Source organism: Rhopalosiphum maidis, chromosome 1, assembly GCF_003676215.2.
Source record: "Rhopalosiphum maidis isolate BTI-1 chromosome 1, ASM367621v3, whole genome shotgun sequence".
Lineage (NCBI taxonomy): Eukaryota > Metazoa > Arthropoda > Insecta > Hemiptera > Aphididae > Rhopalosiphum > Rhopalosiphum maidis.
The window spans coordinates 74,926,984-74,953,875 of record NC_040877.1 but is presented as its reverse complement, the minus strand read 5'-3'; the positions used below and the strand labels follow the sequence as shown (position 1 = coordinate 74,953,875).

The following is a 26,892-nucleotide window of genomic DNA, read 5'->3' as shown; positions in this document are numbered from 1 at the left end:
GGTATACTATGGTATGACCTACCATAGTCGCTCTGAGTCCTTAGCGATTTCATACCATACGACTATTGCACTTCAACTATTTTAACTTTTTTTATTTAATAAACTACTTTTTTAATTTAACTGATAGAAGTTTTAATTTGTTATTCAAACTGGATACCTATGTTTACGATAGTTAAGTTAATAATATTAATTGCAATATCTTATTATTTTAAAATAGTTAAAAAGTTACTGTAATTCTGTTTTACCTTTTAATAAGATTATAAAAATAATCAATTTTTATACCACTGATCGTTAACGAACTCATACAAATATTAGACTAATTTGGAATTATAGTTTACATGTAATACATTAGAACGAAAATAAGTTTACACGTCTGTCCTATTCTCTTTTTATTCGTCTACATTGAGGACTTATATTTTTCTTTTAAACTATTATACTTTCATGTCTTCATTGTTTCTACTTATATATTTTTGTTATTTTTTTAATTGTTGTAAGTATGTTAAAGTTATCTATGAAAAAATGTATATATTTATTTAGCTGAGAATTTGTCCGTAATGTTATTACTAAATAAATAGATATGTAAATTCATGAAAAAAAATAAAACTATGACAATTCGTTAATTGTACATTATTCATTGACATATAAGATTTTAAAAGAAGAAGTAACAATAAAAATAAAATAAATGTATGGAAGAATAAATACCGGTTTTTTATAGATATTAGTATTTTGATAGTGTTATATTCACAGAACTTGTTTGGAAATACTGAAAGGTTAATTTTTGGGTTTATCCCACCAAATGGTTTAAGAAAGTTATATTTTTCAACAAAAATCGTAAAAACCTATGGTTAGAAAATTTAAAATTGATGAAACGTGGTAAAATAAAAAATAATAATTTTAAATGTAATAATTATATTAGTGCGAACATTAAAAATGTAAATGACTGAAAATAATTTAAAAAATAAAGAAAATATTTTAATTTCAAAATCTTGAAACACTGATTTGCTTTATTCTGATATTTTATATGAAAATTGTTTTATGTTATAACTTGTAAGTAGTTTTTAATACGAAAACGTAACCGCTTCGAATAAAATAAGTAAATATACAGTATTTTGATAATTAGAAATTTTAAGATAATTTTGAAACTAAATAAAACAGAGGAAACCGAAACTGAAGCATACGACTTGTCAATACATATATTATTTAAGTATTATGTGCATCACAAGACATAAGTCATATCTAAATAAACCACCGAAAACTATTTCATATTATACGGTACTCTATATAATATTTCAGGTACGTACTTATTTTACTTTAATAAGTCGTGTTTAATTATAGTTATATTTGATTTTATTAATTTTAGGTTATTGGTTTATTACTATTATGTTCCGTATATTATTGGATTATTCATTTTCGGAGTGGATTTAGTTTGACTAAAGCTAAATTAATACCCAACTGGCATCCTCTATTCATGACAATTGTTTTGATCTCTTTATTTGCAAATGGTAAGTACTAAGTATTATTAATTAAATTAAAATTAATAAAAAATCGTATCAGTGCTTACTTATTAATTACAAGAAGCTGGAAATGCAGTTGCATAAGAAATAAGAATCATTAAAATATGTATGTTTGCAAATCATGTAAATAGTCTCGGATTTTGATCAATTATATTAGTACTTTATTATACATTTATAAAAACGAATAATTTATAGTTTCAGTATAGGAACATACTTAAGAATTGTACTTAGGAATAATATATTCATAAACGTGCTAAACCATTTTTGTTAGAGCCAGTGGCGGGATTTGAAATTATTTTTCAACGAATTAAAAAATATAAATTGCAATAATAATTTATAACATATAATATTTCGTTAACAGATAAACATTACAATTAGTATAATATATAATATTTGATCAATGTTTATTAGTTATTTATTGATGATATCATAGTAATACCATGGTTACTTTTCTTTTTAAATTGTCTTGAATATGTTGACTCTTTAATAATTTAGACAAATTCTGTTCATGACAATAATCAGTTAAAACGCATTCATTTTTTTTAATAACTCTTATCCAATTATATTCAAATAACATTTAAATTTATAATTAATATAATTCCAACGCTTAACATTATTGGCCAACATTTTATGAAAACAATGTTTAAAATTACTTATGACAAAAACGTGTTTATTTTTATCGCTAAAAGTTGTTTTAATTTTTGATGGTCTTCGTTTTGAGATCAATCAACGGAGTAAATTTCAAAATATCTGATGACCATGCATTTAGAGTGAATAGAATAATACAATATTAATTATCGATTATAACAATAGATTTACGTCGTAAATTAAAACGAAATATGATTTTTATGATATGAATTGATAAGAGATACCGGTATGCATGCGATCTAATTTTCATAATCTCATTAAATACTAATTAATGCTTAAATAGATCTACGTACGTCACATGGAATCAATGGCAGCTAGCTTACCAATTGTACTCAAAACATTTAACAATATCTAAAGAAAACTTATTAGTTAATTATAATTATATATCTAATAAATTAATGCATTAACCCAGAGGTGACCAAATACAGTCGGCGGGCCATATTCGGCCCGCGATCATTTATTAATCGGTCCGTCAAAGTAATTAAAATTTAAAAAAATATGTATTATAAAAATGTAACGTTTGTAAAATATTTCCTATGTCTTATCGTATTATCGTCAATATTACGTATATTTATACTTAATATTTATATTTAATTTTATAATAAGCGATATACATATAATAAATAATTTAATTTAATAATATACCTATATTAAGAAGTGCGTAAAATAAAATATAACATTCAATTAAAAAAAAATTTTAAATTCTTGACCCGCCGAGAATTTTTTTATGACCCTCGTTAAAAAAGGGTTGGTAGTGCAGTGATGACTTAACCGATTTTTTGAGAGTATCAATATATAATATAATATAAGGAAATAAAAATTTTTTCCTTACATTTAACAAGTTACTTTTTGTTTGTCAATTATTCAAAATTAAAGTTATACTAGTTACATTATAATTCACATTAAAATTGTTTACAATTTAATAACACACTCCGATTTTCCTGTATACAGTAATATTGTGTGTAACAAAACAATTAGGGCAACTAGGCTGATAAATATTTCACGATTGCTGCTATATAGAAAATTATTGAAGCATTGAAAAATATTTTTCAACTTTCGTCATATTATAATGAATAATAACGATTGATATTGTGATCTATCTATCACTGCTAAAACAGTATCATTTTACTACCACCATTGTATCTTTTTAATTTCTGTATAATCTATAATGCAAGTATGTAGTCACTATGATGTTTGAAAATTATCAACTATATCAAACACGCATAAAGTATAACAATATTATGATATAAAAATATATATTAAAATATTTATATTTTGTTTGTAATTCACTAAAAATCAACATTTAGTATAGCTATATTGAACCTTTTCTTTCCTCGAAAATATGCCAATGGTCAGGTAATCGTAGATAAATTAAGTAACCAATCTAAGTTCTGTTCTAACAACTATTCGGAAGTGTTTGAAGCAGTAATATTTACATTTTACTTATCACTTATCATCAAACGCATTAATTACATACAATCACTGCAGATAATCACTTCAATTTTGCACGGAAAGAAAAATGATCTTTATTATTATTTAAAAATGTATAATAAATTATTAATTATATGGTATGGTGCATACTAATATTACTACTAGAAATTATAATTAGTGCCTATTTGAGAAAATTATGAGTTATTTAGTTATTAGTTAACATCATTAATATTTAAAAAATATTCACGCTGTAAATTTTAAGAATCAATTTTTCTAATGAACTATTTATTATTTTTCTATCGAATATCAATAACTGTACGATTTATTTTATTTTAGCTGTTCTTCATTACCGTTCATTTCGGAATACAAAACAAAATTTAAAAAAACAACACGTAATTTTTTTTGGTCGTATAATTAGTATCATTATAATTGCTGGTCTAGCTACTTTAAATGCACATCGATTTAGACCTTTATTTACTAATCCCGCAATTCCTAATTTTTATTCGTTACACAGTTGGTTGGGAGTTATTACTTTGGCAATGGTTCTACTTCAGGTGAGTTTATCTAATAATAATATGTAATTGCGTAAATTGTTGATTTTTTTTATTATTCATTTTAAGTTTATAAGTGGATTCTGAATTTATCTATATCCTAAAGTAGTTGTCCAATATAGAGAAATAATGATGCCTTATCACGTGTTCTTTGGTGTTCTAAGCTTTGCATTAGCAATTATATCTGGCGGATTAGGATTCTATGAAAAAATTATTTTTTCATTGTAGGTTAGATTTTTATTTTACAGGGATAGAAAATATGAACAATTTCTAGCAGAAGGCATAGTTGGAAACTTTTTAGACTTGTTATGATGTATTTTTTACGGTGGTTTAGTGGTTTATATGCTCACTAAACCCCAGGATTCAAGAGACGTCCTGTACTAGAATATCAGCCATTAATAGCAGGGTATTAAAAACATTACATTGTCTTACTATTTATTAGTTTGTTTATGAACAATAATAAACTAATTTTATAAATATATAATGATTAATAAAGTTAGTACAATGTTATCAAATATATATTTTCAATCAGTGTTAAGTTTATAGACACATAAAAAGGCATACGAAATGGTCAAATTGAAGTATATAATGATAAAAATAAATTAATTGTTTTCAAAATTTAAGTTCATTAATAATTTATTGTATAGAATATTTTAAAATATAACCGTAAGAGCTATTTAATCGGGAATACAATTTCCTCAGAAAAATCAAAGGATGTAAACTTTAAATGTCTAAATCTGTTTATCAAAATTATCTATGCAGATATGTTTGAAATCATTGCAATAAATTATGTTTTAAGCTAATTTAAAGAAATATTATTAATTGAAGAATGCACGTGTGAGCAACCACAGCTTTTTCCAAAACATACTATTGTAAGTATTAAGTAATATTGAAATGATATAACTGCTTTAACGAACAAGTTATATACTTATGACATGATCTATAGTCTATAGGAATTAGAGAAGGATTAAAATATGCGAAGAGTTCACACTGTTCACAGTTCTTCCTTTTCATTAAATTAACTTAATCATTTTCATATTCTGAATCAGAATAGTTTTTGAACTTATTCGATATATAAACGTGGAATTTTGAACGACTTGTTATAATTTGATACCTAGTCATAAGTATTTAACTACTTGTTCGATTGTTTTTATTGTGTTTAATTCAGGCTGATTTAAAAGTAATTAATGCCGTAGAATTTAGATTTAAATATTTGGTTAACAGTAAAAAAAAATATTTAACTAATTTTTAATTAAGTTAAATTAGATACTCATTTTTTTAATTAACTTGTATCTTTTATACCTAAATGAAACCTATACAATATGGAAATGGTTGCGATCAGATATTTTGTTCTATTTGATAAAAGTTTCTATTCTTAACAGATAGGAATGATACATTTTTTTTTAAACATTGTATCTATTTTATACATGTTTTACTATAATTCTATTATTATGTTAAGTTCTAACAATAGCTATGTCAGCCTATCTATATATTCGATCTGACTGTGCGCATTGGCCTCGTATTTTCGATTGCGTCAAAACAATTTCGGCCATCCTGTTAAAATGTGGACACAAAAATGTATTATAATAATTATTAGTTGTTGCTCGTAGGAAATTAAGTATAATAATTAATTTATATTTAATGTGCATTAATATAGATATCGCTTACGAGTGTACCTCGATTCCATTAAAAAACGATAAAAACTTTGTTATGCAGTCGACATCGTTGGTCATATTATTATAAAATAAACTTTACTCATCAGGTTTATGCTTTAACGTTTTATTCAATTTGCGTGCCAGTCAAAGTTGAACTTCACACGTATTTTATATTCTACTTTCAACCTACGATAAATACTAATCATTGATATGAAAGCTTCAATGACGTCTGTTTTGATCTCAACAATAAATATTCTGATATTGTACGCGAAGATTGCTCGTTGTTGCGTAAGTGATTTTTTAATAGATTTTAATGCGTCACTATTGATAAATCGGCATTGTAGACGGTACTGCGAGAAGAGATGAAACGTAATTTCGAGGTAAAAATGTCTATACTTGTATATACACATTAATAAATGGATAGATTACGTTCGTAATGGTAAATTGCATGGAGAACGTGGGAGTAGATGATTGGTAGACATTTTAGTAATCTTATTTATTTTTTCTCAAAGTTGGTTATCCGAAATTACTCATTGAAATAAAAACTTATCCTCGATTTTTTTAAATTGTTCTTGTAATATTGTATAGGTTAGATGCAGATAATTATTCCGTGAAGTCTTTTAGATAAAATTATCTATTTAGGTACTACATAATACTTGCATTAAGAATTCGATATTATTTTTATAATTTAATCTTTAAACTATTTATTATTAGACCATTTTTAATAAATATTAATTGTGTTATTTTCAGCTAATATTTCTGTTCAACAAAATTATTAGGTAGGTAAACACGGTTTATATAAATAAATATTCAGACAAGGATCCATGTTTGTTAAGAAACTTAACTCGCTAAATGCACATAATGTGAATACCGAGTAGTATCACTATAATGATATTATATATTCTGATATGTATTAAATTTCTAAGGAGTGATGAATCGTCATATTTGAAAAAAATATTATCATCAGAGCTTGCCATTAAAATCTAAATTGTTTAAAGTTTTTAACTGTTATTATGGCACGTTTTTATTGGTTTTGCTTAAGTGTATGGTGACTGTAAACGGTAATAATAAGTGGAATATATCGACGAAAATAAAAAAAATGCACCCTCAAAATCTCGGCTTGATATTTTGATTTAATGATTGACTCCAATTGATTGATATAGACATGTGCACGCATGTTGATTTACTTTAAAGATTCGATGTCTTCGGTCAGAAATATTAAAACATTTACATGCATACATATAATTTATTTTCTATTTAGTATTACGTTTTAAACATTTTAATAGAAGTTAAAAATAGGTATTTTCAACGACTAGATTAATTTAACAGCAAAAATTATAAAAAGATTTATAAGTCCATAGCATTTTGAAGTTAGCACATGTAGTTTAAAATACGGTTGTGGCCATATGACGTAGTATGCGTAGGCACGTAGAACTGAGACCGAATATTAGAGAAATGAAATGAAATTCTTAAAGGAATAGCTACAGGAGGTCGGGGATATTAAGGATGAAGGTGATAAAATTAAATTATGAAGATGTTTATAACCTATAGTATATGATGAATGTAATAACTTGATGATTTTGAAACCTATAAGTTAAAAACTAAAAGTGGCAACATTTAAAAGTTTGTTTTGGACGCATTCAAGTTTTAATTGATTTTTAGCTTTATGTGAGGTATAATCGTATATTCAAGCAACAATCAAACAAAGGCATACAATAAAAAATATTGTTATTATTATAATAATTAAAAACAATCATGATATTGAGAACCTGCTGTTATTTTTTTGAATTATATTATTTTAATTTATAATACCTATTTCTTTTTAATTTTAAATTTAAAGAAAAACACAGATTCTTAAGAATTACATCTGCAAGAAAACCGCGTACACCAAAAATATACATGTTTGGAGTTTAAAACGATTTATTTCACGAGACGTATTACGTATACTTCTTTTTAGTTTGGTTTAAATTTAAGCTTCACATATCTATATTATATTCGTATGTATTAAGAATGCTACAATTATTTTTTTTCAAATATATAATCAATATTCTATAATCTCTTCCGGCTATATTTAGTATGTGTAATAAAGTTGTGCAATGTTTTTTGCTGGTTTACAGTAGGGCATTGATTGTATTGTGTTACTATTGCAATAGTTATTGGCGTATTCACACATTTCAATTTCTATAAAATTATAATTATAATTTACATTATTATATTATGATAGTATGTACTATATTATTATTATAAAGTCATTATTAACAATATAATAATTTACTTAAAATTTAGCACTTAACTTTTGAGCTCACTAGTAATATCAAATACAAAATATATTTGAGAGCTCAATAATAATAATAATAATAATAAAGAATCATTAAAAATATTAATTATTAATAATAAAAATATATTTATTATGTATTTATATATATTATGTTTAAAATGTAGTTAAGTAAAAAAATTCAAACAACTCATACTCAATTAACTCAATGAAACACATATATATTTTTGATTTGTATTAAGCTAAATATCTAATCTGTATATTTTTTTTAACTTTGACTTATTACCAGAAATATATCAATGAATTCGTGTTAAATTTAATTTCTCGTGTCATTTTAAAGCATTGATACATTTTTCTAAAAGCAGATGGACTGTATTTAAAATGTACTTAAATTAGTTGTGTCATTAACAGAAACTGAACACTGAGATTGTACGATATACTCTATACAGTTATAATATATCTCATAAATAGTAATATTATTATATAATCTATATAATATAGAAATGGGTACGTTTTTATTACAACTATCTCCATCTGTATTGTGTTTATTCAAATAATACGTCTGTGTTAAATTTTTTCACGCTAAATTGCCACGAAACAATAATAATGTGTCTTCATGAAATTTTTTTACATTTTTACATTATTTTACATTTTTTACATTTTACAAGTTATATAAATCAACTTTTTTGTATTTCAAACATTTTATGCGATTGTATAATTTTAATTGTTCCTAAAACTTTTTTACAGTACCCATCATAGATAAACCTGTTTAATTTTTCATAAAATTTATAATATTTTAAAACTCTATAAAAAAATATTGCAGGGAAAATATAAAATGCAAATATAAATGCTTTGTATAAATGCTAACTAAAATAGATAAAAAATGTTTCTGATACATATCAAATGTCTTCTATAGTCATTGTAGTTGTGGCGATGAGTGAAAGGGATATATGTCCACACTTGAATATGTATACTCCGTGAATATTCAATTAAATTTTATTTGTACTTATTGAATAATGTTAATTTTTGATTTGCATAGGGTGGTTACGAGTTAATAATCGATTATATCAAAAACTGCGACTCAGACAACATTATTGAACTATCTGATAAATTTAGCGTCGTCTTGAAACCTAATTGCGAGGTACATTTCAATGGATGCATTACTTGGCATGCCAACATCACCAGTTCTATAGTAAATATTTATTATTTAATACTATATGCTTATTGCTTGAGAATGATTTTGATTTTTACCCAAAAAATATGTTTCTTTTTCAATAATATAATAATCATATAAATACTTATAAACACCCATAAAAATGTTACATTATATACGATATACATATAATATGTATGTAGTACATAAAATTCACGAAAACCAATCAAATAGCAAGTAAATATTCGATCACAGTATGGTCAGAGTTGACATGATATAGGTAGTGATTCGCCAATCACGATCGTTCCTCATTTTTTTATTTATAATAAATGTATTGAAATTACAATTTTTGAAATTTTTAAACATGTTTAAAAATTATATTTTAAAATGTTTAGATTAAATTATAGACTGGAATTTTTCTTTTCAGCAGAGGATCACCCTTTTTTTACAGTAATTTGCTAATAAGAATTGCAAAAATTGTACATAAATTTTATATTAAGGATAATATTATGTTTATGTTTATTCGTTTACAATTTAAAATATACTTAAACATGCTATCGTGCTTACTTTTTACACGAAATGTAATCGTAATGCTATAATTACCGACGTTGAATTATTGTTGACGCGCTTATATATAAAATATATGTTGCACGGCATGTGATATGTGTATGTTATGTGCATCATTCAGATACGCTATAATTCAAATTGTATACATGGGTATCAAAAAATTGAATTATGAAGGTTTTTAAAGCCAATTTTGCGTGTAGAGGATTCGTTTTTGTTTTGATAATGTACAAATATACATACGCCTTTATGCACAATTTAATCGTTACGCATCGGTTGCCGCGAGTAGATATATATTTCCTGTACCTAATCACGTAACCAAATGCGTTTTTTTTTTAATTTTACTACACATAATATTACATACATATTATATTATTCACGTTATACGGTATACAATATTATGGTTCATATCGTTTATGAAGATTTGACAAATACTCGTGAATCATGAGTCTCCCGTCGAAGAAATAAATAATATGTAAGCATATATCTATCTAGTTACTGGTATAATAATAGTTTCATCGGTACGAAAAAATAACAGTGATATATGAGGGTTTGGTGTCGTATAATAATATATAGTCATGTATTATAATACCCATACCTATATATTTTAATAATATTATACAATTCTCAGATCGACTACACCGTCCAAAAGGACTTGATAAAGAAGTCGGGCAAGAGGGACGGTTGCCAACAGCTGGACAATATCAAGCCGTCGAGCGATATTGAAATGGGTTTGGACATACTCGGATTGCCGAAGCGCTGTCCCATTAATAAGGTCGGTTGCGCTGTTCGTTATAATTTTAACAAATTATGTATATATTGTCTCGCGATTCGCTTCGCAGGTCAAGATAACAATAATATAATGCGATTATTCATATTCTACATTATTGGCGTTTACCATTTACCGTAAGCGGTGTATAAATTGTTATCGTTTGCAGGGAACGGTGTGCTTGGGAATTAAATCGATTAACGTGAGCAAGTATAAATTACTAATGAACGTATTAGCCGGCCATCTCAAGGGGAAATCGTTAATGACCACTAACGCGGGCAAGTCCTGTATGGAATTCTCTGCAAAATTGGTCAACGCTCTAGTTAAAGTCATGGGCCATGGTTTGATTGGTTGATATCAGCTATAAACTTTATTATATAATATAATTTTAAAATGTATTGACGCGTTGAATTTGAGTATACCTATATAGTACAGGTTAGTCCTATTTAGTATATATAATGAACTATATAATAAATCATAACTTTAAAACGTATTAGTCTGTACATATGTAATACATTATACGAAAAACATGGTGATTAATAAAAAACATTCTTGTAATAATACACCGTCCCTGATTATTTTCCTTATAATATTTACTAATTATACCTATGCATTGTATGTTGTACTGATTGTCTGATTGTACATTTTCGTATTTTAAATTAAAAAAAAAAAATTATGACTGGCGAAATTTTGATTTTTTTTCCAATAATGCCTGTAAATTAACATACATATTCTTTAATGTGTTTAAAAAACGTGAGATTTCTTAAAAATTGTTGTTGAGACGATTTTTCTTTTTTATTTCATAATCGAAAAAACAAAGGTTTTGATGTACTCGTATAAATATTTCGAGACTATACTTATTTTTTTTTCAAATTAAAACCAAGGTATTAATTAAGTACAAATAAGGATAGTCAGATAGCAAATTTTACTCGGGTCAACTAAATTTTAAATTTTAAATTATATTTAAATAAATTGTTCAACATTCAGTATATTTTATGCAATATCATAATCATTTTTAGAAAATTACTATAACTTAAATTACAAAATTAACAAATGCCAGCTCAATTAAAAAAAAAAAAAATAGTTATACTTATTTAAATAGGTATCTACCTATACTTTTTTTAGAATAAAAAATATATAAATTTTTAGTAAAATAATTAAAAATCTAATGAAATAAGTTTCTAAAATTATTACATTGTATTTTTAAATCGACCCATATGCCCATAGTCCATACAGATATCAATACAATTTAGATTTACACATAATTTGATTTAATGCATCAGTTAATAAAATTATTGTTTTATTAACTGATTTTGTATAAAATTTTGCATCTTTGGTCATCTGTTTATTGACTAACCATGAGTAATAAAAATTAGCTGTTTAAACAATTTATTAGTGTAGCAAAAAAAAAGTCGAAGCACTATTATAATTTGAACTTTAATTTAAAATAAGAGATAGGTAGGTAATATATAATGTTTTTAGAGGCATAATACTAATATATAAAAAAAAAACTGCTACAAAAGTACCTATTAGAATATTATTTAAAATACAATTTGTCAAAAATTAAAATAACTATGAGCTATAATTTATTGTTCATCAATTTTTTTTTTACAATAATAATGCGCTAATGACTTTTTATGATTATATGAAAAATGAGTTACATCAAAGTTTTATGACAGAAACATTTTTGACATACATATTAATATATTATGTATAATGTATTTGTATCGCTAAAGCAATCACATTTTCTACAAGTCCTTATACCCTCAATTTAGAAAATGTTTCCACTTGCTCGGTATCATTTTCCTTTCTTGAATATTTCTATGAATTTAGTAATTTAATGTTTTTCATTTGAATACAAAACACGTTTTAATAATACATACGATAGCTTACTATTTACATCAATTGTTCGTGTGTTTCATTTTTGTAAAAACGATTACATTCATAGTTATAATTTACATATTTAAATGATTTAATTCGTTCCTGTATAAGATATACTTAATAATAAACATTGACTTTTCCTCCGTACTTTTGTAGCTTTAGTACTTGTAACTAATAAACATAATGTTAAGAATAATTGGTGGCTCACAATGACAATATATTTAGTAAGTGTATAATAAACTAAATGTATAGTGTGAATATAGCCAAATCAAATAATAAACAACGAGATTGAATTCAAAAGAAATTTTCTTTTATTGTAATGAGTTTTTTTTATGATATTCAGCAATGCTAGTAAACTTTTTATTTATTTTTCAGAGTTTGAACTGTCGGGTCGTGTGATACTCTGATAACCTCCAGACACTTCTAAAAACAAATTATATTTAATAATTTTTTCTTAAAAATATTTTCAAGCAACCTTTTTTGATCCATACCACTTTTAGTCACTAGGATCAAAAACTGCGTCACCCTAACATCAAAAAAATAAACTATCTTAAATGTATAATTTAGAATTAATCTTTTATTAAAAAAAAAAAAAAATACAGCACGCAGAATAATTTATAAGTATACATTATACACTTTATTTGAGTTTCTGAGTTCAATAAACTTTGACACTTTAAACTTTTAATTCACAAATAAAAAAAAAAAAATAAGAGCAAAAATAATAATAATCTATATAAATTTAATAGGAATATACTTAAATTTGACCCTCATGGAGATTTTGTGTCACCTCTAAGCTGGGTCCACGTCACCCTGGTTGAGAATCATTGTTCTATAAGAATCTGTTTTCAAATTTGATTTATTTTTGACTTAATAAAATTAAAATATTTCTTGGGTTTATCAATCATTATTTAAAATGGATATAAGGTAAATATTGAAGTATTAATTGCTACACTATGTTAGCTAATACAGCAGTGTTTAAATGGTTACTTACGTATAGATATAATAATATTTCGGGTAAGTAACTTGTGGAGAAGAATATTTTATCATTTTTTTTTCGCAACCATCACTGTAGTGTATGTATTTATTTTTTTTAGTATTTTCCCGAGTTATTAATACATAAATTATAGTTTTTTTTGCTTTTTGGACTTTTGGGTTACTTTAAAAATAAATTATTTACGTGCGGAATTCGTGTAAGTATTTTAGTAATCACCGAAATCGTATTATTTTATGGCAAATATTATTACATAACTGTTGATGGAGAAAATTATATAAATAAATGTACTAAATAAATATTAATATAATTAGGTATATAATTATTAATATCAATGTAGCACATAAAAATAAAACGTCTTTTAAAGTAAATATATACCACTCTAAACCTTTTTTTTTTATGAGAGAGGGGTTTGTACTACCTAACCTGTATAATATTGTCCATTTATATAGCATATACTATCTATATTCTATATATATTTATCAAAAACCGTAAGGTAAATCTGTGCATTCTTAATACCTATAAATTTTTCAAGAACTATACTATATTATTTATACTTTAATATAAAGGTCTTAGCGTTTCGCCGATACTAATATTTGTACACCTTATTAATTACTATACAAAACATTAACACAAACTTGAGTATAATAAATGTACATACACTATTGTTATACATTATGCATTGATACATTTAGTCATAACATATTGTATGGTATAGACGGTATAGTCATCATAATTGTATAAAATGTTTTATAGGCGATTGTAAAATATATACTATTTATTTATTAAATCGTATTTATATTAAATGCCGTTTATCATAGGTGCCCTCCAATGCCTATGCTTAGTAACTTTTCGTATCCATTTATCGGTTTTATCGAAAGTTGTTCGCTTCAAATACTAAGCTAGGCAATGAAACAATAATCAATGTTTGAAGTTTACCATGAATTTTGCAGCTGTGAATAGATAATATAATTATATTAATTTGTCTTCGTTTGAAAATCGTATACTAATGATTAGTACTTAAAGAAATTAAAATAATTGTAATTTGTATTATATAATGTGTTTAATAATCGCAGTCGTTTGTAATTTGATAACTTACATCATTTAAATATACCACCAAGAAGGGGTCTGAGGTTGTAACGGTGACGGGGTGAGTCCACTTCTTTTAATTTTATTTTTTCATCTCTCTTTTATTTTGAAAAATTAATTGTTTTTATGATTTGTAGCTTTTATCACAGATGTTGATAATTTTTTTCAATAAAAATGTCTACATTAAAAAAAAAAATTTTAACTATACTTTTAACCATTATTATTGTAAATATCACGGTCAACTTAAATTTATCTATCCATTATTCTAATTATGCTGTTGTGAAATAAAACTGATGATGTACCTGATTGCCCTATTTATTATTTAAAATAGGTAGTTATTTAATTTTACGATTTCTATTAGACATTTTTATTGTTTAATTTAAAAGTCTATTGACCCATGAAAACATTATTTATAGGTTCACTAACGTTATATATGAGAAATCTGAGGTTTCCGAGTAATCACCGGCTATAGTCTCTGCTGTACATTTTACACAACACGCTATTTTCATCATTTTACCTCTACTCATCCTTAAAATTTACCCCGTAAAAGTTTTGGAGTAGTTGATGACCATTTTTCAAACGCAATCTGCTGTCTTTCCAAGCACGCACCATCTGTTTCGGTTTCAATACGTATATATTACATACGCGGATCATATCGCATAAGCCTGCACTTAAACATACGTGTGATGTATTTTTGCGTCTGTACTTGAATACTATTTTTTTAATTTAAAAACATTATTAAAGTTTTTATTAATATTATTATTATTACTTTCATAGTTATATATTATACTCTGTATAATGTACCAATACAATTATTTTACACATTGTCGTGTATTATAATGTATATATGTGTATTTAATATTAAATAATATAAATACATTTGATACCTAAAAATGGACATAATTATACGGACTGTCAATACAAAATTAAATAAACAAAGTATAATACTATATCTTGCAAGATATCTGTATAGAAATTAGAGATGTACCCGGTAAGAGGTGTTAGTTTGGTATAAACCTCTTTTACGGTTATAGTTTGAAAATTTGTTAGAATATACTACTTGCATCCCATACTATTTCCATATACATGTTGATGGATATATTACGTCCAAAGTAAGTTTGTTAGTTTTGTTTTCACTTCACTCTAAATGTCATCTGATTTCTTAGCTTTATGATCCTTCTAAGACCTCAGTTGCTACAAGCAATCCTCTCCATTTTACTCATTGAATTCCAATTTAACTGATGTATTTACGTATAGTGTATACTGTTCGAACATCTTTATCTTCAGCATCTTTCCGGTTCGTTCACAGTCTATCAAGTATTCTAGTAATCTCTTCTTAAGTACCGTTTAAGTTATGACCTTTTATAATATATCATAACCATTAACCGACCCTTCATACACGTCTAAATCATTCCATTCACTTTGATCTTAATTATATAATAATATATTTGGTTTTCCAAGCAGCAATTATTTGTATGGCTACATTTTTTTCTATTTTCAAACGTTCATAGATAAATTTTGTACATTGAATGACAAACAATGTTTATCAAAATCTTCAAAACTTTTATTGTCATCTTTCTTGTAAATTTACTTATTATTACTATAATATTATTTTTGTTTATACTATTTTAATTTTTTGATTTGAAATAATATAAAAAAAGAATCTTTATTAAAACTGTTTTAAAATATTCATTAGCTCCAATTAAAAACGTGCATTTCCGCTTTAAATATTTTATTTTAATTTCCTATTTATCTCCTTGATTGACCCCCCTCCTCCCCGAGTCATGATAACGTTTCTGTCTTTGTATGACTAAAGTTTATTATGTTTATCATAAATTTGATTTATACTAAGTAATTAAAAGTATTATATTATGTTATAACAAATAAACTACATTATAATTATGTAATCTAAATCTATGTTACTATTGTATAATACTAATTTATGGTTATCAATATCTTTGTAAACCACGATTTTACGATACTAAAAAAGTGTCAGAATTTAAAAAAAAAACACCAATATTATAATGTTACATTTATTTGAATTTGAGATAAAGAAAATACTATTACGTGCTCTTTATATTTACTCAATGTCTAATATCATAGATTAAATAATCTATGCTATTATAAACCGTATACAATTAGATATTGAATGAGCAAACCTCTCTTCGTCATACGTCTTTTTAAACAAACAAATTACCCGAACATTTTCAATCAACCCTTGTTTCAAGCATTGAATGAATATCGTAAAATTATGATCATTGATCAAATACTTTAGGTTTCGGTTGTATCAAATCCTATTATCCATCTATATTTCACAAACATGCGTTTTATTTAGATTTCGATCAAAGTCCATCGGGTATTATCATCATTTGCAATGTTTATGTTTCTTTGCTCATCACTTCATTTTCAACAGTCAACGGACAACTAAATAAAAAATAATCCATCTTATATCTTAAAGTCGATTTTTCCTATGTCAATTTCGTTTTATCTGAAATTTGTAACGCATTTCAAACAAAAATCTTTCTAAATATTATCTTTAGTACAAATTTAATAATTTAAACATTAAACAATGCATTGTTATACTGAAATAATTAATTCCTTGTCAAACCTATTGGTTGAATTATAATAAATGTATGTAAATATTTTAATATAAATACAAATTCTTGTATTCAAATTCTTCTTCTTCAAATTTTTAATTGCTCCTAATTTCCTTCAGAACAATGTCGCTGTTAAAAAATAGTGACTATTAATGTAACTTAACTGCAGTACATATTTATATAACACCGAGGATTTGTACACTGATTTGGTATGATTAAAATTATATGTGGAACTATAATGATACATTAAAATTTATTTATTAACATTTATTATTAGTTATTATGACCGAGACTATCAGACTGATATGTTATATGTTTATCAGTATACTCCATAGGATTACGCTGTTTTTTGTACGTGTAAGTCATATAGGCATCGATGTAGTCATGTTGACCTTGAATATATCCTTTCACCTGTACAGAGCTGCGTTGAAATCATCAGTGCAGGTTTTTATGTTTGTGTATTGTTGCCTTGGTAGCGTGTATAATATGATAATACGTAGCCAGACTATTGATACTGCAGCTCTATGTCTTATCAAACTGCAATGAATTATGATATTATAACATAATATTATTATAATTTTTTAAAGTTTTTGTGTTTTTTCAATGTTTCTTTAAATTATTATATATAATTAAATGTTTCTTATCAATATATATATATATATGTTGAAATCACCAGACACCGCAATTATAGTGTTCAGTAAGATTAAATGATCCTATATATTATTATATTATAGTTCCGCGTTTTTTGTTATCAACTATTATGGCCGTAAGTACCTACGATTTTATACACATTTATATAATACGTGCGAAAAAACATGTGGTTGTTTATGACACACCTGTACCTCGTAGGACTGTAAGCGATAATGGATAGCAAATGACCGGGAAAGAAATCAAAATTAGTATTTATATTCAAAAATTCCTGTAACGAATCAAAATTGCAAACGAAGTATAAACGTTTCCTAAACTTTTACGCACAGCAAATAACTCGACACACATATATTAGTTTTTATTACAATCGTACATTCAATCTATACAATGCATTAATGTATATACTTTATTGGTGTACGCAGACACATAGGTATAGGTCTAGCTACAATTTTGGGGGCACAGCGACGCAAAGTTTCATCGTTTGTTTATTTATTCCGTGAGGTTTGGCAAGTTAACACTCATATGTATATACGTATATGTATGTGAGGCAAAACTACAATAAAGATAAAGTTTTTATTTCACGGTAAGTATATCACTGCCTTTCGGGCCAAAGAAGGAGGACAGTGCGTAACAAATCTGCAGTAGCTATAATACACGGCTACCTATATATGACTACATAGGTACTTATATCGAAATATGTATGCGGAAACGAACTATAATATCTTTTACGTTTCTTGTACAGTAAATAAATGCATACGCACGACCTCTATCGATTATAATAGCCTTTAAATGGTCCATGGCAAAGGCGAATCGACGATTTTCTAATAGCTGTGTAGTAGCTATAACCTATAAACATCATTATAAATACTTATAATTTCCCCAAAACATATCCAATATCTGTATTCTGTATTTCGACATGTCCACAATGGTGAACTAACCCAGATTATGTAAGCTTAAACTTACATTACTATATATTCATTAGATGTAATACAATGTACATATTTCACTATAACTGAAAATTTATCATAATTAACAAAAAAAAAAAAAGTTATAACATAAAACTGTTTTGGTCAGTCGCTTAAATCAAACTGAAATAATGTGTATAGACCTTTACATAATGGCTGGTACAATAACAGTGGCGGCGCTAGGATTTTATGCCAGGTAGGGCCAACTTGAGGTACGTAATTTTACTGAAGGGCCAATATATAATACCTATAATCAGGGGCGGATGAGGGGGATAGATCACCCTAAAACTTTTTTTTTCTGCTAACATTTTGAACAAAGTATTAGTAATGACCATTCACGTTTGCTAAAAACCTATTATCCCCCTAACTTTTATCCAAACCAAATTCTAATTACGTCACTGCCTATAATAATAAGTGAAATCTTTGTTCCGCATTTCCTGGCTTTTGCCGGCTGCCAAGTATACTTTTACCTATTTACATAATAAAATAAAATTATACTGAAATAATTACAAATTCATTATTCAATGTAGAAATTATAAATTATAATTTGATATAACACTTTTGTAAAAACAAAAATCACTTGATTTTGATTAAGATGGCATATTAATTAATGTAATATTTTTTCTATAAAATATTGTGTTTGGATAGCATATACCTAAAAATGGATAATACCAGTAATATTCCCGTCGGACGTAGTTGTGATGTAATGACCCGATAGTAGTGTTATAATAAGTCATAATCATTGATTACGTATATTCAGTGGGATTAATAAAGGATAATGAAAAATATTTTATACACATAGGTTTTTTAATGGAATTTTAATATTTAAAATTTTAAACTTTCATAAAATTTTAGGGTGGGCAAATGGACGGGCCAGGTACTTTTCAGGAAGGGCAATGGCCCGCCCGTGCCTGCCCTTGGCGCCGCCACTGCACAATAAGTACCTAATGACAATTAAGATTTTAGTCTTTATCACGGATTGAAATTCGATAATCAACTTATAAAATACCTCACAAAAGACAATACAATCAAACTCGATTAAAATGTGTGTCAGCAATTCAATAAGAAAGAATTAAGCATTAATTGATTTTTAATCCTATTAAAAAAAAAGTGAGAACAAATAATGAATTATTTATTAAATTTGCGAAAAAAAACTTTAATAAAGTTGATTAAAATGACCATATTAATAATTATTTTAAAGTATATATACTTATTTATTTAATTTTGTTTATTAATAAATATTTTCCTTACACGTCAGAAAACACATTATTCGATTAGTAAAATACTAAAATATCGACTGAAGACTTTTTATCTGAAAACTTTGTTTCAGTTTACTATTACAATTTTAAGATATTATATTCCTGTATAGATAGTATAGGTACGCTATTTATAGTTAAAAATTGTTTACTATAATTATTTTTATACAGATCAAATAAAGTTGGTGTGATTAATGATTTTAGATAATATTATGTTCAATATAATATATTATATACATTAATATTTATAATTAATATTTTTAATCAATGCTGCTAGATATTAATGTCGTTTCCTATAATTATTATTTATTAGTTATTAATAACCAAAATATCTAATATGTTTCGAATATCTCTAATTGAGTAGCTGGTATATTAGTTATAATAGTATATATATAGAATGCGATTCACTTGAGTATCTTAATAAGATATTGTTAATATAATTATGTGTGACTGTGCGAGCAACATTTTTGGAATATATTATTACTCATTGAACATTTGAACGTGATAAATATAATATTTATACACTAAATTCATACAAATGCATAATTTAATATCAGTGTACTAGAATCCACCTCTAACTATAGGTATACGTAATTTAGGATAGTTGTAATGTAATATTGTGCGTTATTAAGCATTTTAAATTGAAATTTATTTATCGTAGATGGGTGATTTATATTTTGATTTAAAGTTTATCTTTAATATTTACGGCAGGGCTATGTAATTGTATTTATAAAGGTTGATATTCAATTGAAAGTAGTAACTGTTTTTTGACTAAATTGGTTCGATTTTACAATTCAGAACGAATCTAATGAAATATCATATATGGATAAAAAATTAACAATATTTCGTCAAATTTATACCGTTCTATCGTCTTTATATTAAATTTTTATCATCCGAATAAAGGGTTTAAAGATTCCTTGTGGTATACTAGTGCACTAAGACCAGACATTATTAATTTGGGGACCTATATATAATAATTTACAATTTAAGTTAATGAGTAAACATACAATTATATTTATATTTTTGTAACAGACTGAAAAAGCAAAGTCGAAAATTGGACGTTGGGTCGATGAAACTATGAAGTAAGTAAATAAATTTAAATAAAACCATACTATCAATATTTTTGTTTAGACATCTCCTATATAAGTACTTTAACACAATGTTATATTGGGTAACATTTAATGTATATATGTTACGGGTAAGGTCCAAAAACGGCTACCAAGTGTACATATAAACCAGGTAATGTTAACCCTTATCCATGTAATTCGTATACATTATACATATTTTAGGTGATTATCCAATTTTTATATTGACCGGTGTACTGTGAATAAAATATTATTCATATTTTCATAATCGTAAATTTTTAAAATTATTATGATGGTACAAACTCACTAAAAACTTCAAATGGTTTAATTATATAAAGCTTAATTTTAGTTGTAAAAACTAAGTCATAGCAATTCAAAATAAAAATTATTTATCAGGTTAATATTAAATTATTAATTATATATTTGAACAATTTTATTATTTAATATTTAATTAAAATTAGAAAATGAAATATATAATTATTTATTGACACAATAATAATATATTAGAGTACGGATGGCATTTGGAATTTAAAATTTTTCCCTGTCTTAGCTTTTTATACTTGATAAGCATTTACTTTTACCTATATATTTTTTAAAACCTTCAACATCAGAAAAAATATTGTACCTTAACTATTTCACAAAAAGGTTTTTTTATGGATAAAACTTCTAAAATATTTATTATTGCATGCTTTTCACCAAAAAATGTACCTATAATTGTTATTTAATCAAAGTACATATGTACTTTACTTACAATATCATAGTAGACAATGTACAAAGTATCCGGGTAATTATCAAAATAAACTTTTTATAAATAATATTTTTTCTTTTCCAATACAAGTATGGTCGATATGAATAGTATTCTTCTTACTCAGCTTACCCTGATTATTATACATTATCCGTCTTTCGTAATCTAACCGTGTTAGTCGTAACATACATAGTTAATTTAGTTCTATATTTATTTTAAATTAAAAACTGTATACAAATTATTCAATTTAATTAGCAAAATATAACTTTAAATTGTGTATTATAAAAAAATTACTGTTTTTGCAATGAATAAGAAATTTTTTCAACTTTTTAATAATTCTAGATAAGATATCTATATGTTTTAAATTAATTATTTTAGAAATTTATATTAATTATGATATATTATTTTAAATAATATATTTACTTTATAATTTTGCTGTTTTTTCTTTGCCTATTTTATTTTGTACTTGGTAAATGTTAAATTTTTCTATTTGATTAATTTTTATTGGGTTTTTTTCTCCACGGGACATTTTATTTTTGTTTATCACTATATAATAGTTAATAATATTATAATAATATGTACAATGTACATACATGACTTTATAATGAGAAATGTTTAATGTACACATATTATATGTTTTCATATAATGATAATTACAATCTGGAGGATGCTAATGATTCATAAATCGCAGCTCCCTCCCAATCTAATAACGTCACATCTAAAACATATACCAATTTCAATATTTTCTTTTATACAACAATAAATTACTGTGCGCCGCTAATAAATTATACAGTTATGAAACGACTTAATGCTTAATGATAATGTTACTGTATTGTTTTGTTGTAGAGGAAAATTTGATAACTTTGTTGGTTCGCGAAAGAAATCAAGCTCTAACACTACAACAAAATTAAACAATGGTAATTTAAACAATACAGAGTTTTATGTACCTAAGGTAAAAAATTATTATGATAGAGACGCGATTAAGATGAATGCAAATCGTCGATAAAAATATATATTAGGTAATTGATTGAAATGTATGTTAATTGGATACAATTTATAATTTAATAATGCTATTATATCAAAATGTATAAGTATATAAAATACTGTATACTTTTAAACAGTTCATTACTGTTAATATATACTGTACAAAAGATAATTTGTAATCGATGATAAAATAATTTTATCATATTTCAGTACCTTTAATATTAGGTATGACGTACTTCTAAAATGCATTTTTGAATAGATTATAAGGTACATAATATTATATTATATATAAATTATTATTATTATATATAATAGGCAATAATAATAATCCAATTAATAATTGTAATTGAAACGTATTATAATGCACTATTTTAATTTACAATATTAATATTCTTTGTTATATAATATAAATGCTTACAAGTTAAGTAGATATTGATATAATCACAGTTTTCGTATTATATTTATTATATTTAATAATTAAAACTGTTTTAGATATACCTATACTGCCGGATGCAGATGAAAATATTGACGCGGACTTGTTACATTCAGTAAAACCCGCCGAGTTACATTCAAGAGTGTAAAGATATACAATTTTTTTGAGACTTTGATCATATATTATTATTTAATTAATCGAGATTACTATTGTTTTAGAACTGAATCTGCTTATGAAGACGAAACGACGAGACCTCCGATTAATTTAGCCGACATCGATCTTGGATTATTATTCAGCAACATGACACGGAAACATCAGTTAAAAGACGTACGAACAATATTATTATTACCAAGACGTTACACATTATACCCACATATTATATTATAATGTTGTCCAATCTAACATATCAAATTTCACGTTCAGAACACAATCTGCATTACTCTCATTTTAAATATTAGATTGAATTGAATTATTATAAAATTTAAAATTAAAACTATTATTAAAATTGTTTTTTTTTTTAATATTTTAATTTTGAAGCAAACTAAGCACTAACCGATACCTGTAAGTGACAAGAGAAAGTTATACCAGTTTATGTGTTATCTCCATCTTATTAACACATATAACAGAGATAATTTAAGAATCTTTTTTAAACGTTTTAGTATGTTGTTTTTAAAATTAGAGTGAATTGACCAATTATTCTTAAATGCATAAAAGTATTATCTAAGGCACCTTTGAAGGCTTTTTCGATATTTTATTTATTTTTACATATTTGCCAAAAAATATACAATTTTAAAATGATCATAGTTTGCTTCAAAATCAAAATATCAAAATATCCTTCAAAGGTGCTTTAGATAATACTTTTATGTATTTAAGAATAATTGGTCAATTCACTCTAATTTTAAAAATAACATACTAAAACGTTTAAAACAGATTCTTAAATTATCTCTGTTATATGTGTTAATAAGATGGAGATAACACATAAACTGGTATAACTTCCTCTTATCACTTATAGGTGTCGGCTAGTGCTTGTATCTATTTGAAAACTAAGTTATAAATAAAGTATAATTAAGTGTTATTTCAATAATTAATAAGAATAAAGTATAAATAGTATAATATAGGTACTTTATTATCCATGTATATACATTATATAATATATAGGTGTAAATATGTATACTATAAAATAATTAAACTTTAATACAGCACATTTAATAAACGAATATGAATTAAGTATCTATTTAAAAAAAATTTAAAAAAATTCTAAAAGCATAGTATACCTATTATTATTATTTATATACATATTTTGTATGAATAATATGACTGAACCAATATTACATGAATATAAATATGTAAATATACATAATATTTTTGTTTATACCATCATGTTGAAAAAAAGAAGATAATACCTTTGGTAAATTGAAAAATAATTCATCTTGAAAATAGTTTAATTTTTAAGTTGAAAATTGAATGGTTACTTAGTCACTAATATATATATATAAATGAACTTTATAAAAAAACTTAAAAACTTTTATTTTAACAATAAATTATTCATAAAAAACACTAATTTCCATTTAAATTTATGTATTCTAAATATAAGAATAACTGAATATTATATAAAGTGTTACAGTACAATATTATAAGCCAGTAAATCAAAAACTTTTACCTCCACTATACAATGATAAATTACACACTTTACGATGTTTTTATAATTGTTTTTCTTCTAATTACTTAACATAGTCGGAACTGACATTTCCCACTTTACTTTCAGGTAATATTTACCATTCAAGTAGACATTAAGAGGAAACCAACTTTGAATAAGGTCCAAGACTCTTTAGAGTCTTTGGAGATATTTTTTTTGTAAATAACGTCTAAACATCAGACATCTTATTAAAAATAAAATAAAATATAGGTACTTTATCTTTTTATCTTTATTAAAATGTAAAGCTCCTTTTATCATTATATTTATCTTTTGTACAAATCTAATTCACCAACTTACACCAGAAAAATACGTTTATAGATTTGTTTTAACGTTATAAGTACCCTAACATAATTCAACTATAAGTAGACGGGGTAATCTTCACTGCATTTGTTTTGCTTAGTTTAAAATATTTATAATATAATTCATGATGGGAGTTATTATTTTCTTCAAGACTATAGGAAAATTAAATTTATAAAAAAACGTTTCATACTTCTAATAACAAATTTAAATATAGCTTTTAATCATTCTTATCCATGGCACATATAATATAATTTATTTTATCTTTAAAGACGATATTTTTAAATATTTACCACTCTATAAAATGTTTTGTGCAGAAAATAATTAAAATTTTCATAAAAAAAAGTTATATCAATTTCGAGAAAGTAATTGCTGTGTAAATTATTTAAAGTAACTAATGAAAATTATTCAATAGTTTTATCGTATTTTCATAAACAAAAGTTCTTAAGTCAAGATTTAAAATATTATTCTATAGTATTATATCTGTTGCGATTAGTTGATCAATATCAAATTTATAATTATTTTAATGACGGTATAATAATTAATATTATATCTATGTATTCAATAACAGTGCTACGTTTGAAAACGGTTGTTGAGTTATGTCGTTCGAGTGATTTAGATACATATTAACGCGAAATCGTACTGTATATTATTATGTTTATGTACAACGCTTGAATGAGATCGATTGAAATTTGTCTGTGATTACAGGTGGGCGCGGATGAACGAGACGTCGGGAGCATGATACAGCGGCACCTCAAACTGTTGAACATTGGCTCCGAGAATGCGGGTGAAAACGAACATCGACATTCGACTTAGTATACCTACCCTTGTGGCTTTGTGTACACAATATGATAATATTTAAGCCAACTATATTTATGTAATCATGTCGTTTACGTACACTGATTTTGTCTATGTGATTACCGATCTACTGATTATTAGTTATAATAAATTGTATAGCCCATAGCGTTTACTATTATATGAAATCTATTTCAAACTATAATAACGATATAATGTGTTGAAAACAATTCGAGACGAAGTTTAAAACTTTCAACCACCGAACGACCTCACTTGTATACGCCGTTTCGTGTTATACATCTATCGTACGGTATACCTACATCGGCGGCTCTATCATAATGTTTTAATACTGCCGTACTATGTGCGGCGGAAAATATTTCGATAGAAGTAGGTCAACGGTATGACAATATAAATAATAATAAATAATAATATGATATCCGCGTATTGTCACACCGTCGTTCGGCTGGAAACTTTCCGTTTCGGCCCACTCGCCTCTTATCCATCTACGAATACCTAAATATTATAGTAGTACGTTACAACCAGAATATTTGGCAGTTACAAACTATATATAACATTAATATACAAAACCAATATCGTTTTTATTCAAACTGTTATTATTATCGTGACCTATCGTTATCGTCGTCACTATATCATATCGTCATTGTCGTCGTCGTTATTATTATTTTATTGTAGTGATGTAATACTATCATAACAGCGGACAATCGTAAAAATAACAATATGTATAAATATTAAATGCACACACATACACACACACACACATATATATATATATATATATATATATAAATGTTATTATTATCGAACTCGGTAAATTATGTAAAAATATGTTTATATAGGCAGAGTCGCGGT

General features: G+C 25.4%; 2 protein-coding genes and 1 pseudogene across 2 annotated transcripts; all 3 read left to right on the top strand.

Moving 5' to 3' along the window:
* Nucleotides 1-1,284: 1,284 nt before the first annotated feature.
* On the top strand, nucleotides 1,285-4,557 carry LOC113553572 (annotated as a pseudogene).
* A 1,397-nt stretch (nucleotides 4,558-5,954) lies between these two features.
* Nucleotides 5,955-11,081, top strand: LOC113549850. Its single transcript, XM_026951330.1, has 4 exons — nucleotides 5,955-6,087; nucleotides 9,114-9,266; nucleotides 10,423-10,566; nucleotides 10,730-11,081. Exons 1-4 carry the CDS (start codon nucleotides 6,010-6,012, stop codon nucleotides 10,913-10,915), a joined length of 561 nt encoding a protein of 186 aa, XP_026807131.1. The 5' UTR covers nucleotides 5,955-6,009; the 3' UTR covers nucleotides 10,916-11,081.
* Nucleotides 11,082-17,732: 6,651 nt separating this feature from the next.
* Nucleotides 17,733-26,188, top strand: LOC113549346. Its single transcript, XM_026950604.1, has 6 exons — nucleotides 17,733-17,884; nucleotides 21,020-21,069; nucleotides 22,664-22,734; nucleotides 23,294-23,378; nucleotides 23,453-23,561; nucleotides 25,936-26,188. Exons 1-6 carry the CDS (start codon nucleotides 17,879-17,881, stop codon nucleotides 26,041-26,043), a joined length of 429 nt encoding a protein of 142 aa, XP_026806405.1. The 5' UTR covers nucleotides 17,733-17,878; the 3' UTR covers nucleotides 26,044-26,188.
* The last annotated feature ends 704 nt before the right edge of the window (nucleotides 26,189-26,892 follow it).

What these genes read in the sequence shown, in the direction of transcription:
- LOC113549850 (XM_026951330.1), top strand. Translation starts at nt 6,010, where the DNA reads ATGAAAGCTTCAATGACGTCTGTTTTGATCTCAACAATAAATATTCTG. An exon ending in CCAACATCACCAGTTCTATA is followed by an intron (nt 9,267 to 10,422) that starts GTAAATATTTAT and finishes TACAATTCTCAG; the next exon opens with ATCGACTACACCGTCCAAAA. An exon ending in AGCGCTGTCCCATTAATAAG is followed by an intron (nt 10,567 to 10,729) that starts GTCGGTTGCGCT and finishes TATCGTTTGCAG; the next exon opens with GGAACGGTGTGCTTGGGAAT.
- LOC113549346 (XM_026950604.1), top strand. An exon ending in GCCGAGTTACATTCAAGAGT is followed by an intron (nt 23,379 to 23,452) that starts GTAAAGATATAC and finishes CTATTGTTTTAG; the next exon opens with AACTGAATCTGCTTATGAAG. An exon ending in GGAAACATCAGTTAAAAGAC is followed by an intron (nt 23,562 to 25,935) that starts GTACGAACAATA and finishes CTGTGATTACAG; the next exon opens with GTGGGCGCGGATGAACGAGA.